The 15,448-nt window shown below is 35.4% G+C and overlaps 1 protein-coding gene across 10 annotated transcripts; it reads right to left on the bottom strand.

Annotated features, from left to right (window-relative positions):
• Positions 1 to 16: 16 nt before the first annotated feature.
• On the bottom strand, positions 17 to 14,065 carry LOC104088874 (uncharacterized protein At5g08430). 10 transcript variants are annotated; one of them, XM_070175851.1, is made up of 12 exons: positions 13,893 to 14,040; positions 13,709 to 13,738; positions 12,326 to 12,421; positions 10,707 to 10,858; positions 8,806 to 9,522; positions 7,732 to 7,844; positions 6,295 to 6,354; positions 5,084 to 5,134; positions 4,841 to 4,912; positions 3,583 to 3,793; positions 1,107 to 1,172; positions 17 to 757 (listed from the first exon to the last, which is right to left on the bottom strand). In XM_070175851.1, exons 5-12 carry the CDS (start codon positions 9,443 to 9,445, stop codon positions 354 to 356), a joined length of 1,617 nt encoding a protein of 538 aa, XP_070031952.1. In that variant the 5' UTR covers positions 9,446 to 9,522; positions 10,707 to 10,858; positions 12,326 to 12,421; positions 13,709 to 13,738; positions 13,893 to 14,040; the 3' UTR covers positions 17 to 353. The 10 variants fall into 10 exon arrangements, with proteins under 10 accessions (XP_070031952.1, XP_070031949.1, XP_070031942.1 ...); XM_070175848.1 differs by lacking the exon at positions 12,326 to 12,421; XM_070175841.1 differs by having other exon boundaries at positions 13,709 to 14,038.
• Positions 14,066 to 15,448: the final 1,383 nt, after the last annotated feature.

A 15,448-nucleotide genomic window follows, 5' to 3' on the forward strand; every position in this document is an offset into this window, starting at 1 on the left:
AATTACTGTAAGAGCATTTTGTTGTACTAACTGCTAAAAGGCCACATTATTGATTGGTAACAAAAGGTTCTTTTTGTTCATCACTTCATTACAAAGCCTCGTCTTCTGCTAACTCTGAAAGGTTACCTAATAACAAAGTAAAAATGACTGGTAACAAAACTCTGAAACATGAAATGCAGCAATGGCTGCAAGGATCCATTTTCATGAGAAAGATGTATCTTCAGAATGATCAATGATCATAGAATAAAGACATTTAAGAAGTAAAAGAACCTTTTTCTTTTTTTTTTTTAACTCAGCAACCAAGATTGACAACTTTGATACAACTTTCTTATAGAACACTGAATGTGGTGCTTTCATCTGACGGGGGAAAAATGGCGAAGCACATCAATCAACAAGACAGCTTCTTCTAGTCTTTGGCCAACCATCCATACTCGGAAGCTTGGCTCGAAGTAGTAAGCATCACTCCAGCGTTTCAACAACGTCAAAGGAAAAGGACCCTGTATGTTTCCCCTAGGATCCAGATAGTGCCAAATTGGGACTTCAGGGTTCATATAAGTAGCCTGTTTTCCATCTTTTTGGTCCTCAACATCTGGATCATCATCGCTCAATTCAATTACCTCAGTTTGAGTAACCTGGACCTGTACTTCTTGAGTGACATTGTCTCCTCCAGAGGCCACCACCTGCATTTCTCCGCTTCTTTCAGCTCTTACAGGAGCCGTAGTATCCATTTGTTCTTGAGTCATGTCTGCATATTGATCTGCATTAATCAGACACAGAAACCAATTAGAGGACCGTAAACAACCCTACTCGTTTCTTAAGTTACCAGTAATTATTGGGTTCCATAATTGGCCTTCACAGTATTAAGGGGTTTTCCTGCGTACATGCTCCTCCATTGACAAGCAAATAAGAGTTTTACAGATCTCTCTTTTTATACCCTTAAAAATGCATCATAACAAAATATTTGCCACCTTTGATCACTAAATATAAATGTGAAGAGCCTTGGCAGAGCTAAGGATTTTAAACCCAAATTACTCCCATCTCAATCAAAAAAAAGAGAATCAAATTAAAGGCTCTAAATTTAAAAAACCAGAGGAAGAAGGAATTACCATTTCCATCAACAACGGGTGCATCTCCACTTACAAAAACCCTGTTGGATAGGATCACGGTATCTCCTGAAAATAAAATACAGTCAAACTTAGAGAAGTATAAGAACTCATATTTCAGATATTGACTGAGCAAAGTATTTTGATCCTTAATCAGATTACAGGCGACAATATAACAAAAGAATAATAGAAATGTAAAATAGCTACTTACAACAACAATAACAACAACAACCCAGTATAATTCCACTAATGGGGTCTGGGGAGGGTAGTGTGTACGCAGACCTTACCCCTGCCCTAGGGTAGAGAGGCTGTTTCCGATAGACCCTCGGCTCCCTCCCTCCAAGAACTCCCCACCTTGCTCTTAGGGTGACTCGAACTCACAACCTCTTGATTGGAAGTGAAGGGTGCTCACCACTAGAGCAACCCACTCTTGTCTCGTAAAATAGCTACTTACAACTACAGAAAAGATTTAACCCTACCCTCACACTATGCAAAACATAGTATATAATTAAAAATAGGGTAATGAAGTGGATGAAAACCGTGGAGACCAAGGTTCAATTATCAGCAGAGACAAAAATGCTAGGTAGCCTTGGTGGCCAGAGTTATCCGATACCACTGCTGATGGGAGGTAACAGGTACCCGATGGAATAGTTGATGTGTGAACAAACTGGTGCGGAGACCACCGTTTAAAGAAACATTGATGGTTGCTTACTGTGTAATGAGGTGGCAAAAAGGATTCTTGGGTGTTCTTTTCTCTTTTTTCTTTTCCTTGCCTATCGTCTTTCCCGCCTCTAATTTTTGTGCATGTGATAAGAAATGCTGGACATATCAGATCAATCTGAATGACCATCAACGAGAACAAGTATTGGAACCGTCAGTTGCCAGCAAACTTAATTTGATTTTATGCTGCAAAGTATTGTATATCTTTGCAGTACTCATATGGGAAAAAATGATGGCACTGTTTCTTTTTGTAATATGCCAAATCTGCTATTCAGTTATTCTGTCCCTGTCTTCAGTTGATGAACCTGCCAAAATTGCTCGGATAAATTTCCTTCTGTTGCTTTATACAAAATATGACAATTAGTAGGTTTCCAAAAGGACTCTTTTGACTCTAGTATTCAGTTTCTTTTTTAAAATCAGTCCAGGTTCCCAACCCATCCCCAGAAGCCCTTTGTTGGGTTTTTTCTTTTCCCCTCAAAGTGGGACTTGGACAATAAGGCCGCGCTAGTTTGTGTTGGGAAATTCATTTGCGTTCCCCAATGCTTGGTGATGCCTTCGTTCCCTTCACAAATTGTTGGTTTTTGTTGAAATAGTTTAAGTTTTAGATGAGGTGGTCACACAATTCAATATGGTATCAGAGCAGACAGAGGTCGTGGGTTCAAGTCTCACCGTCATCCATTATTAAAAAGAATCTACATGTGATTGTCCCAAGCAAAAGAGTCATGCTGAACATGAAGGGACGTGTTGAAGCCATAATTAAGTAATTAAAGTGTGCTAAGCTTCTCGATGAGGTGGTCATACAATTCAATAGTTTTCTTGAAATAATCTGCTTCCTCCATCAAATTGTTTGATTTAATACTATTGCTGCCTCCTGAAAGTTAGAGGAAGTTTGAAGTTTGAACCCTGATCTTGATGGGGAAGTTTCGTATTTGGGTTAAGTATGCGAAGTTCGCAAAATGGATGCTATGCTTATCTTAGTCATCCTTTGTTATGTCAAAAATTTGCTAGTCCCCTCTAGCCACATGCTTAGGTGCGCCTCGATCACTTTCACTAACCTGTCTCGCCAAATCTGAAATATCTGGAAGGCTCCACAATACTTTAGATGACAGAGGTCTCTGCTCACATTAAATCAACTGGTGTCTCAAAACAAATAAGACATCCTCATAGGTCTCTTGATATCTAACCCAACTAAAAATCATTTTATTTGCCAATTACAATAGTGAAAGACAATATGTCTCAACCATCAGGACAGTTGGATCTTTTTGAACTCCAGGGGGAAGATATTGTAGTACAGAATTTCAAGATTTCCAGACAATAACCGATTCTTGAGGGGGAAGAGAGGTCACCACTAACTTCAGCCCGTCCAAATATTGTCTGCCGGTTCGACAGTCAACTAATTTGGCTTTTCCATTGCCCACTCAAGCCATTTTAACCTCTCATTCCCTTCCCTTCCTTTCCACTGAAATTATCTCCATTTATCCGCCCCCACCACCAACCTGGGTCAAAATAATTGAAAACAACTCTCTCTGAAATTCTGTTCAGATTAAATTTCTTGTTTCGGGTATCAATCTCAAAAATAACTTGTTTGCGTCTAAACTTTGTTAAGCTTTCAGACTGACATATGCGGATGTAAGAAGCTTACATCTGTATGCTTCTAGAAAATGGCTAAGCTCCAGAAAGTAAAAAAGAATGGAAGGTTTAACTGAATAAGTTTTAAGATATTGTAAAGTTCTGTTGCAGAGTGGATGTTAGAACTCACCTGCACCAGAATAGTCTGTAGCTCCATTAGGAGTTGACTTTGGTGAATGGCTATTTTCTCTTTCTTGTTCCACTGCATTTTCTTCTAGGGCGTCAACCGTTTTAACTTCAGGCTCTAATTCCTCGGCTACAACTTTTGGCATCACGGAAAAGAGTCTATCCTGTTCCTTTTTTGTCTGTAACAGCTGCTTCTTCTCCAGAAACTCAAACAGTGTAACTACTAAAGTAGGTCAAGGAGACAGTTAGGTTCATCAGCAGGATCAGCAAGTATCAAACAGGCTTTTAGCTTTTACACCAAAGCCCCAACCAGAGGCATAATTTTGTTACTATTGCCTGAAACAAGCCATACACACTTATGTGGCTACAAATCATCTCATTAAGGATAAAATAAGAAGTTTGACGTTAAATTACTTTGGAAGTATGACATTCTTTTTGGGACAGACTAGAAAGGGAAGTATGCCACATAAATTGGGACATGAAACATAATAAAGAGCTAAACGTTTTACTCGCCATTCTATAAAGTTAACTTTTCAGGATGGCGACTATATAACTCTTTTCTACCAGAGTCAACATAATAAAGAGCTAAATGTTTTACTCTTAAAATTCCGCATAGGTAAAACTAGGTCAAACATTTTGGGATGGACAGAGTAACTCTTGACAAAATAAAAAGCCATATTAAGGTTTTGGTGTTCGAAGCCTTATTTCATGACAAGTTAAAGTGGCAAAAACACAAGAATGCTGTTGATCAACATCGCATTGGAGTTTCATCTAAACCTCCCAGCAAGTATCATTCCAGGATTTGCTAGTCAGGAGATAAGTTTCAATCAAGAACCATATAAATGCATTCAGGAAGGTAGTATGTCACAGTTGATTTTGAACAACCCAGCTTTTTCTTGACCAAAAACAAACCCACACTAATTCTCAATAGCATGATCTTGAATTGCTACCTTGCACAAAGGTACATGAATTCTGTCCAGATATATGAAGGTGCAAAATAGATCAAAAGACTGTCTCGAACAATGACTCTCTTGTTACTTTAAGTTCCAGTTATTTGAGTCTAGTCCCTCTGACTAAACTTGTGCATATGACAGTTTGAGCTTCTGGAGATGATTACCAACATATAATTTGCAGACAACAATTACGAACTATGCTTCTCTTATGCAGGCAATAAATTGCTGAATTCAAAGAACAAGTTGTGCCATGCAACCATAAAAAGATGCAGATTTAAATAACGGAGCCTTGAGATATATGAAAGGATATTGTTTGCGCCATCCCTTCTCATTGGCATGATCAATGCGCTTTTGTAACAACACAATTTCTCTCTCAATCCACTGTAACCAAATCAACATGAGATAGAGTCAAAAACAAATATACATGACAAGGGGTGGTGATGAACAACATAGCAGCAATCTGTATACAGTAACAAGCAACTAAATGAGTAACATCCTGCAGTTCACAAGAGCAACCAGACAAAGAGATTCGGCGGAGAATTCCAAACTTACATGCTTGGTGATATCCTTGTGCAGAACTTGGGCTTTTGACTCGAGCTCCAGCTGCCAAGGAAGTAGGTAAATGAATTACCAATTTGAAAACAAAATTATGACGTCAAAGTAAAACAAGACATAAATTACTACTCTGAGAACAAAGTTATAATGGATTACACGTCACTCAAAATGAAAGTAAATACCAACCTATAGTTGGCTAACAAGTCATGAATACACAAAATTTATTCTTTCCCACATAAAATAAAAGCATTCATAAGAAGCAAAGAATAGGACCAGAACTTATTAAGTATTAATGTAGTCAACACAGAGGCATTCAAAATCCAAGCTAATTATTGAGAATAATAAATCATTGATAGAAGAATACAGTAGCTGACAATTTCCAAATGCTGCATTCTTCAGAATATTTTTTTTATAAAAAAAGGCTAATATTGGAGGGGATGGGGTTAGAAAGTTCCATCGTGGAAAACATTACTGATTATTTCTCTGAGCCTAAGAAGCGCCAGAAGTAACAACTGGAACAAATTTAGTTTATTTTTAATGCCACATAATAACAACAGCAGTTTTGTGATGCAGAAATGAGTCACAGTAGAGGTTAGGATCTAAGATAAAGACTATTAGATTGTTAAAGAAAAGAAGAAAGCTAGTCAATGTGAAGAGACATGCCTACTGAAGACAATTTTATACACAATTCTTTCCACGTCTTTTCAACTATATAGGTTGTCCATGTGATCATTTCCACGAAAATACTATAATATTAAAGCACAGAAAACCTGAAATTTTCATGAAGAAAAAAAGGTGCACAATAGATTTCTTCAGCATTTAACAATTTGTGGATTTGACCCTCTCTTTGGAAAGAAAAAAAGGTGCACAATAGATTCCTTTTCTTTTTTTGTAAAGAAGTGTGTATAGTATATCTTTTGTAAATAGCTGGATTGCCGAAGAAGCTGCAGAGGATTTAATCACCTGATTAATAACTTTTAAAGCATCACTGCCAAGTTATTCATGTCAGCAGATGATCTGCACTTTAATTTAGGAGAATTTAATGAAATATGGTAAAATACCAGCAGCCAGCAGTTCTAAACGTTAACCTTGAGAAATCTAATATGGTCAGATCTATTAAATCAAATAAATTTGCTTTCATTCTATTTCACCGTGAAAGATCTAAGAATTGTAGAATGAAAAACTTGCTGAGGCTTAAGATATCTTACAACAGTAGGCTTCTTGAGCAAACCAGCTTTAATTCTTTCATGCAACTCCTCACATTCCTCCTGTCAAAAATATAAAAATTCTTAGAAAAGATGGGGAAAATAAAAATATTGGACCAATGAAGCAGCAATACAATTGTATACAGCAGGTAGTCATACACAAGAAAAGCCTTTTACATTTGCACATATATTAATTTTAGACCTATACCTTTTTGTGTTTGTGCGTATGTCTATATATGTAACCATGGATAAAGGTGAAGGGTTGCGGTAGATGGCGTCCAGTATAAATATAGTCAAATATGATAATTGATTGGTTGTACAAAAGGATAAACCCAGTCAACATATTGGAGCCAACACACTACTTTTGTAAACTTTTGTATCTTCTGGATGCCTCTTTAATGAAACTTATTCATCAGAAAAAGAAAAAAAAAAGGATAAACCCACTCAACATAAATATACATTCTATACAATCCTTCCGCGCTAGTTTCGTTGTTCTTATCAGAGTCAATTTATATCAGCTTGTATGTTAGACTGTACATAGATTAATTCACCTTTAAATAATAACATTTAAAAATTTTGAAACTATCTAAAAATAACAAAAATTACAAAAATATCTACAATAAATCTTGGTCAAAGAGTATTATGTTAAATTTTCAAGAAGTGAAATATGACAAATATTTTCAGGAAAAACGAAATGGTATATTTAGGTATAACTGTATAAGTAATATGGATAGATATCTTTAATAGAAAAATCTAATCTCATAAAAAGAACGTAATCACGGGCGAAAATAGTAATGAATACCAAGCAAAACTGCCCCGATAAGTTCAAATTCAAATCGTGGTTTTGTTACAGATTGGAAAACACACAAAGGGAAAAAAAAAAAAAAAAAAGGTGACAAGGAGTTTCTCACACCAATCACCTAGGTTGTACACACAATCAGAAGTAACTTTATCAATAAAATGCAAATATTTCACTCAAGGGTGTGGCTTAGCGGTCAATAAAGTGGGACGAATATCATAAGAGACCAGGGTTCAAATCCTAGCAAAGACAACACTGCTAGGTGGTTTATTTTCCATTTGCCGAAGCCATGATTGGCAAGCATCTGGTGGTGTATTCAAGGTTCACATAAACAAACTTTTAAAAATATGTAATAACTATAATTATAATCATGATTATAATTATAATATTTAAGCTTGTAATTTCCTAGTTTTGGTCAATAATTGAGCATCCTTGGGTGCATGCCTTGACCTTTGAATAGAATACAATTTCTCGAAATCATTTTTTCGTCTTTGTGAATATTAAAAACCACTCAAAAATTTTTCCACAGGAAGTCTCAGAATTACCATAATCCGCCAAAGAGAGGGCAGAGAAAGGAGTAATTTCAGATCAAAGCCATCCAACACTATAATTGACCATATATGCTGTTAGTAGTTGCTTACCTCAGAAAAATCATCATCAGATAAGGAAGATATGGGAATGTCCTTCATCAGATTTGAAAGTTGAAGGTGAACTTCAAAAGCAGCATCGCTGGTTGCTGAAAAATTTCTTACACCTGTGAAGCATTCAACTTTACAATGAAAAAACAAGCAGGACAGAGAATGTGATTTAATGGAGAAGAAAACATTCGCTTTTCCATTTATCATGGTCCTCTTCAACTATGCACGGTCTAAGAGATAATGCAAAATTGTCTTGATCATCAAAGTTTCAGGAAAGCCACATATTCAGTAATTAGGCAAATAGTATTATGTATGAGTAGCTAATTGTTTCTGTTTCCCTTGAAGGAAAGATTCTTAGGAATTCCACAAAGGAACAATGAAAATGAAAAGGGGAGGAGAGAGAATGGCAATAAGAGGAGATAGCCTCTTTTAGAAGTATTTCTTGAGACAAATTAAAGAACTATAAGCAGAAGCAAGCAATTACATTACACAAAAATTTTCTTTTTGGTAGGCAAGCAAAATTGTTTTGTCTTGGACAAGACACCTACAGAAGTCAGGACATGTATTCTCAATCATAAGTGTCGTTCACTTTATAAAGTTACCGTTCCACTAACAATTTTTGCTTCCTTTGGTTAACCAGTACAAATAGAAGAAACATATCATAGCATGTCCAGTGATGAAAAAAGTGCAGTCTCTCTACAGAATGGTAGAATAGTGATATTTTTCTTTTCTTTTTTAGTTTGCTTCTTTTTCCTTTTCCTTCTATAGTTTTAAGTATAGAAAAGAATTTCCTGAGTACTTACTACTTCCAATTTTTATCTTAAGAAAAACTTTTACTCAGCAATCACCTGTTTCTAATTTAACTAGAAATGCTTTTGCAAAGGACTATGACTGTGTAAATGGATATATTTGGAGGGAAGCATAATTTAAAGGCCGGATTGTTGTTTTCTTTACATTTTGCCCAAGTCTGTTTTATAGGGAGTGAAGTCTTCTGTTATGAGAAATATCAATGCAACATCAATGTTATTTAGTCACTACAGGATGTTCAGAAAACAGAAGTGCACAATGACAATATACCTTCAACTTGCTGAAGCTGGTGGGAGTTTTTCTGGAAGTAGTCATTTGGGTCAGATTTTACCCTCACAAAGCAACCCACAATTTTATCTCCGTAACTTTCAGGGGTCTTCATAAGATCCCGAACTAAGCTCCTCTTCAAGAACACAAGCTTAATGTTTTCAGCAATAACAGATGCAAAACAGCTTTTAGAAACAACAGGAGCCTTTTTCTTTGGACTCACTGTACTTTTTCTTCCCTTAGATGCTATCAAAATATCCTCCTCTTCCAGATTGTCAGGAGATTCATCCTCTGATTCATCATGGTTCTCACTGAAGTGCACTTCCAACAAGTCATAGATTTTTATCCGCGGTATAGATTTCTTTCCGAAAAGGGTATGAAGACGCACATCACACATAACCCTCTTTTTCTTTTGCGGATTAAGAAGATTATTCGAATTTACATATTCAGTGACAATAGCCGTCACCTCTTGTTGAGAATATGTTCTGCTTGTATCTTTACCAATTGATTCAAGGAATTCAATCAACGGTTTGGATCCCCATCCAACAAACTCTAGTTTCTTGATTCTGACATTTCTCTTCCTTTTTAAAGAAAAGGGTAACTGATCAGTGAATTCTTCCACCCAAAAGGAGTCCCCATCCATGCCTTCAGGATAATATGCCAACACGAGCTTTTACACTTCAGGAAATGTAATTGCCGCAAACTCAAACCATTAATAATCTGGACAAACGCAGAACTGTTTCTTTACGAATAGAAGCTAAAACGAATCCCTAATATGACGGAATTTGAAGATAAGACAAGCCTCTCCAACTATCACAGTTGAAGGCAGACGCAATGCGCAGTCGCTTGGAAGATCATAGAAAAAAGCAAGCACAATAAAACCAACTTCAAAAGTGATGCTACATCTGATTTTGGTGAAGTAGACTTTTGAACACTTTTTTACTCAATCTGAACAGCTTTACCTACATATATATCAAATTTGACCAGTATATTGCTCAGATAGGCCTATAAGTATTCAGGATGTGATCGGCCTAGGGGACTGAAACCAGAGACTTTCTCATCGGTCCCAGGCTAAATTAATGATTTTACTTCTGCACAAACTTGTCTACTGTTGCATATTATTCCTTCAGTTTACTGGGATAATTTTTTTATTTTTCCTTTTAGGATAAGTAAATAGTTTACTGGGGTGGCTTTGTTGACTTAAATTTGCTGGAGTTATCGTCACATAGGTTGTAAAAGGAGATCTCCTAAAAGTAAATGACAGGGGAAAATATGTTGCATTTTTATTTGTAGGTGGTTTCTTTCTTTTGTACATAGTCCCGTTGAACTTCATGATTCACGACCAAAATTGCAACTCCTAGCTAATATTGTAACAGTATGTCTGACCACTATTATCCTAGTAAAATATACGCTTCCCAAGCATAGGCATAGATAGAGGAGTTACTTGCAGTTAAGAGAAATGATAAACTATCATGAACAGATACCATAAATGTAATCTGTACAATAGATGCAAGGTGCAAGGTCTAAGGCAAGTAACCCGAAATATCTTTTTCTTCTTTTTTTTTATCAGGTAAACTAACCCGATTTATCTATATGCATCTCGGTGCTCCTGCACAAAGTCAAACAAATTGAGGACTAGAAGAACTGAGCACAAGCTGTTGCTAGACTCTGACTTTCAGAACATGCGTGAGCGTAACAAGCATACAAGATTTGGAAAGATAAGATTCAACCATAAATCTACACCTTAAGCTTAGATAAACAAGATCAAAATTTTCTGACAATTGTTTCAAATATTTATCTACAAAAGCCACTAGATCTCCCAGAATTAGTAGATAAATTAAAGATCTCCATATTTCCGCCTCACAAAAAAGAAACCCAAGAGAATAATGTGATTCATGGTTTACCTTCAGGAAAATCTCACTTCCTTGAGTGCAATCTTAACCATGTCAAGGACAAGGACTAATGCATGGTTGCTTTAGATTGTCAAGTAGATAGTCTTCATCTTTCTCTCGCTCTCTCTGTCTCTCTCTCTCAAAGACTAAAACCACGCAGCCACCTGTTTAAAATCAGTGTCATTGAATGAAATTTGCAAATATAGGTGGATGTGTGTCGTTTTCTCTAGAAATAATTAATACCTAGATCTTAACGCCAAAAATTGCGAAAAAAGCATTTATCGAATCCAGACAAGCTTAATAACAAAAGGCTATTCATTTCACCAAAATTCATCCAGGATCCATGCATCGGTTATAAATTCACCTCTCCTTATAGTTAACTCTTAAGGTCATTTAAGAGATCTAGAAAAGAATTAGTAAATGGGTCATCAGGCATGTGTCAATAGTGATTGGAAGAGAAAAAAGCAAGAGAAATATCAGCAATTGATTTAAGTGAATAATTCATTGATAAAGCAGCGGCAAGTGAAATTACTTGACTAGATCAGAAATGAATCCAAAATAAGTCCTGCATTAACAGTGGAGATGCTAGCATGGTAAGTCTTTCACTTTTGATACCGATTCCATCCCCCTTCTCCTCCCTTCCCACCACAATTGCCATCCCAAAAGATAAACAAACATTACAAACTAAGAATTAAGATGCTAATAAAATTATCATTTAATACAAACAATTCTTGGGTTTTCAAATACAATGATCAAAGGCATTCCAGTCCTTGTCACAGCATGACAGCAAGGATGTCCATAATTTAAGGAAAGTAATATCATTAACATGCTGACTACAATCTAGTGATAGTTAAATTGAGAAACACTTCTGTTAAATGAATTACAGTTTTACACAGTCCACTTAGAAATAAATTTTTGAACCCAACCAAGGTCAGAAGAAAACCCTATTTTTTTTTTTAAATCAAGTGGTCAGATTGAAGAAGCCTTATCTTTCCTCTATTGAATTCTTATCTTTTTCTTTTCTCAAAAAGAACAAAGTTTCAAGGACATATGCTTATTTCACAAAACAAAGTATTTATTAACCTTGAATTTTCTGATAAAAGAATAGCGAACAATCATTATCCAAATCGTGGTAACATGTATAACCTATTTGATTGAATGTGACGAAATTGACAAAGGGTATTTGTTGAGAAAAAAAAGGATTGAATAAATGAATGTAATTTCTTGTATCCATCAATTTAAATGGAAAATGGGAATAAAGAAGGTCGCAATTTTTTTGATGAAGTAAAAGTAGGTCGCTATTACTATGGCAACTTATGGAGACAGCTCAATAATACGGTTCTTACAACATTCATACTACGAATGCATTGAAAAGTAGGAAAGATAAGGTTGTATTCAGTTCTCAAGAACAATTAGAACATTTATCCACAAGATTTCACAATCTTCCTTTGTCCTTTTTCATTCTCTAGTCCAGCTGTCCATGAAAATCAAATTGGCGAGATAAAACTTCCACCACCAGATACTCCTGTTTTAATTGACTAGTTGTATCACCAACATACCAGTCATTTCGGATTTTCCTATCTTTAGCTACTGGAACAGAGAAAGAAACAAGCATTTAACAGAGTGTTTACTTGGGTTGAGAGATTCTCTAAAGAGGTAAAGAGGAGAAGGCCAAGAAAGTTAGAAGACTGCTTGCAGTTGATGGAGTTTGTTAGAGCTTCTGGTGGCTGAGCCAAACAACGAACAAGCATTCAGGAGTTAAAGGGTCAATAAATATAGAACGAAAAGTGATGATAGCCAAGGATAAAGAATCGTATACCAACTGTGCCAATTAAATCAAAAGTTGGATTGGATCTCATTAAAAACGTTATAGACACAGTATTTTAATTCAATCGGTAAACCACACAAAATGTCTTAGTGGGTTACTTCTCAAGTTTGGAGCAATCAACTGAAGAAGTATAGAGAATGAAGCAATCAAGAAATAACCTATTTTCTGAAGGAGCAGACATCGAAAAGAAGAACTGTCTCTCACTCTGAACACTATTTCACTTCCTTCACTTCCTTTTCCATTTCTGCTCATATCATAACCTAATACTCTAACAAGTTTAAAAACTTTCCTTGAGTCTAGTGTTATTAAAAGACTCCATTTCATCGCTTAAAGCGGCGAATCAATGTGAAACCAGGGTCTATTGCTTCATGGACAAAGCCATGTGTTTCAGAAAAGTGTGCACTTCATAAAATGACGCGCAAAGTCATCCCAACAAGAGGTGGTCAATTATTCGATGCCAAACCAAACTAAAAAAAGTGGTCGAGTATTTGAATCTCTACTTTAATGAGTTGCATTAATATTGACATTATTGTATATTGGATGCTGAAATCAGTTGTTTTGATTGACACTGTTATAGTAATAAATTCATATATGTTTCATTTTTTTAATTAAATTGTGCGCTTCACTTCAACGATGCATGTCTTCACTTTTGCTTTTCCGCTTCATGCCTCATGGACAATGTCGAAGCTACTCTATGAAAGGGTCGATGGAAAATTCCACTGTGTAGATAAGGTGAACTTTTTTACTATTATGCATATATACTATATGTTGAATCCCCTTGATCTCTTCGTGTATTTACTTCTTTATATTTTGACACCCTTAGTGAAAAATTTTGCTCAGTTACTGCTCATGTACCTTGTCGCTTTTTTGTGCTTTTCACTTTAAAAACATTTCATGAGTCCCTTTGACACCATTGGTTTTAAATTGGTTTTAAAATCAACTACAATTTCATTATATTACCTAGTTTCACTTGCAAGGGGAAAAAAATGTACAAAAACCATTCAACCACTCATGAAATACCAAGATACCTCCTTTTTCCTTTTTTTATGCAGTTAATTCAACAAAGGCATATAAAGAAAAAGGGAAAATTTTAAACTAAAAAAAAAAGGGAAAGAAAGTAATAAATAGTACAAAACCAAAACACACACACAAAAAAAAGGAGAAAGCCTAGTGAACCAAATGGTACCTGTGCAGCAGTAGCAGCAACCAAACGATTCTGTGAGGAACCAAATTCAGCAATGGAAGAATTAAGGCTCTCCAAAAAATAGAGAGAGCGAAATGTAGATGGAATTGAATTGCATATAACAGTTTTTCAAGCAAATATTTAAATAAAAAATTCGATTGAATGGAAACTGGGTTATGGGTTTTACCCTGAAGAGAAAAATTCACCGACAAGCTGAAGTAAAAGGGAAAGAGTGAAAGAAGTGCGAGTGTGGCCGGAGACGGAGAGGAATATGCTCTTGTTTTCTTTTGCGGCTTTGTGCGCACGTTATAAATTCTGTTGCTTTGTGTCAATTGCTGATGAAGGTCCTTTTGTGTCTGTTGTTTGACTTGCCTTTCTCTTGACAAGTGGATTGTTAGGTTGAAAATTATAAATTAAGCATATTTAATTATATTCAATTCTTTAGTCTATAACTATAAAGATTATTATAGCTTATTTATTTGCTATTTACATTTAATTTGTAGTGTGAAGGTATATTGAGGTTTTTTAAGACAAATCCCATTAACCGTCTTAATCTTTTTGAAGAAAATAAATCCCTTTATCTTTTGGATGTGAGGGGGATTTTTTTTTGTTCAAATTAATGGCAAAAATGAGATAATCATTGTGATATCTCATGTGTTTTGTTTTTATTTTTATGTCTTAATTTCTACAATGTATAAAATATAGTTTGAAGATTATTTGGAACTGTAAAAGTATGCCCTAAGGGAAGATACATAAGTCGAGATCAATGAAATATCTCAACTTGAAAGGCAAGATAAAATAAGCGATCGAGATAGGAGGAACAACATATGCAGCATCCTCAAACACTCAAGGGTGTTTCAATATGATTCGAACATATGATGCAAAGTACATCTATATAGTAATGATTTTTAGAGGTATTATATCTTTAAAACAACTAATTTTTGAGGAAACTGGATAAATACTAACCCCGAATAACCCTTTATGATTCTTCTCTAAGTGGTTATACTTCAATTTTTATTTGATAATAATTTTTTTTATTCAATGAAATCGAAATAATTGAAATGAGAAAAGGGCCAAAAATACCCCTCTAGTATGTGAAAAGGATTATTTATGTCCTATGTTATACTTTCGGTCTACCATTGCCCCGTTAGAAAATTGGTGCAAAAATAACTCTCCCCCATTAGACCATCCACCATGGCCAACACCATCCCACGTGGTATGACATTGTGCAGAAGTGGTCGTCAAGTGACATGCCACCTCACCTCACCTCCCCAGCCCCATTTTATCCCTCTCGTCCCACTTCTTCTTCCATCACATCTCCAGATACAGATAAGCTGAGTGTAATGGCATATTCTTATAACTAAAGTATATATTCTGTTGCCATCGACGTTGAGACCTTGGCGGAAAGGTCTGATTTTTTTTCTCTTTGCTTTAAAGTATTTGTATGATTTAAGTGTATCGGTAAATAAAGTTCATGGGGTTACCTTAATTCGTGACTAATTGACTAATTTAAATTTCTTAACGAATGGACAATATATTTACTCTTTAAAATATTTCTGGGCATTGATAATGCATTTTGGCTTTACATGTGTAATTATCCTCTCTTTTTTTTATGTGTGTGTTAAGATAACTTTTTGGCAGTTGTTTATTATGGGATATTGAATTGTATATCCGTTGATAAAAATTGTGTTCTATCTGTCAAGTAATTGTTTTTATTTACAAGAAGATTAACGCTCGAAGTAT

This window comes from Nicotiana tomentosiformis, chromosome 1, assembly GCF_000390325.3.
Source record: "Nicotiana tomentosiformis chromosome 1, ASM39032v3, whole genome shotgun sequence".
NCBI lineage: Eukaryota > Viridiplantae > Streptophyta > Magnoliopsida > Solanales > Solanaceae > Nicotiana > Nicotiana tomentosiformis.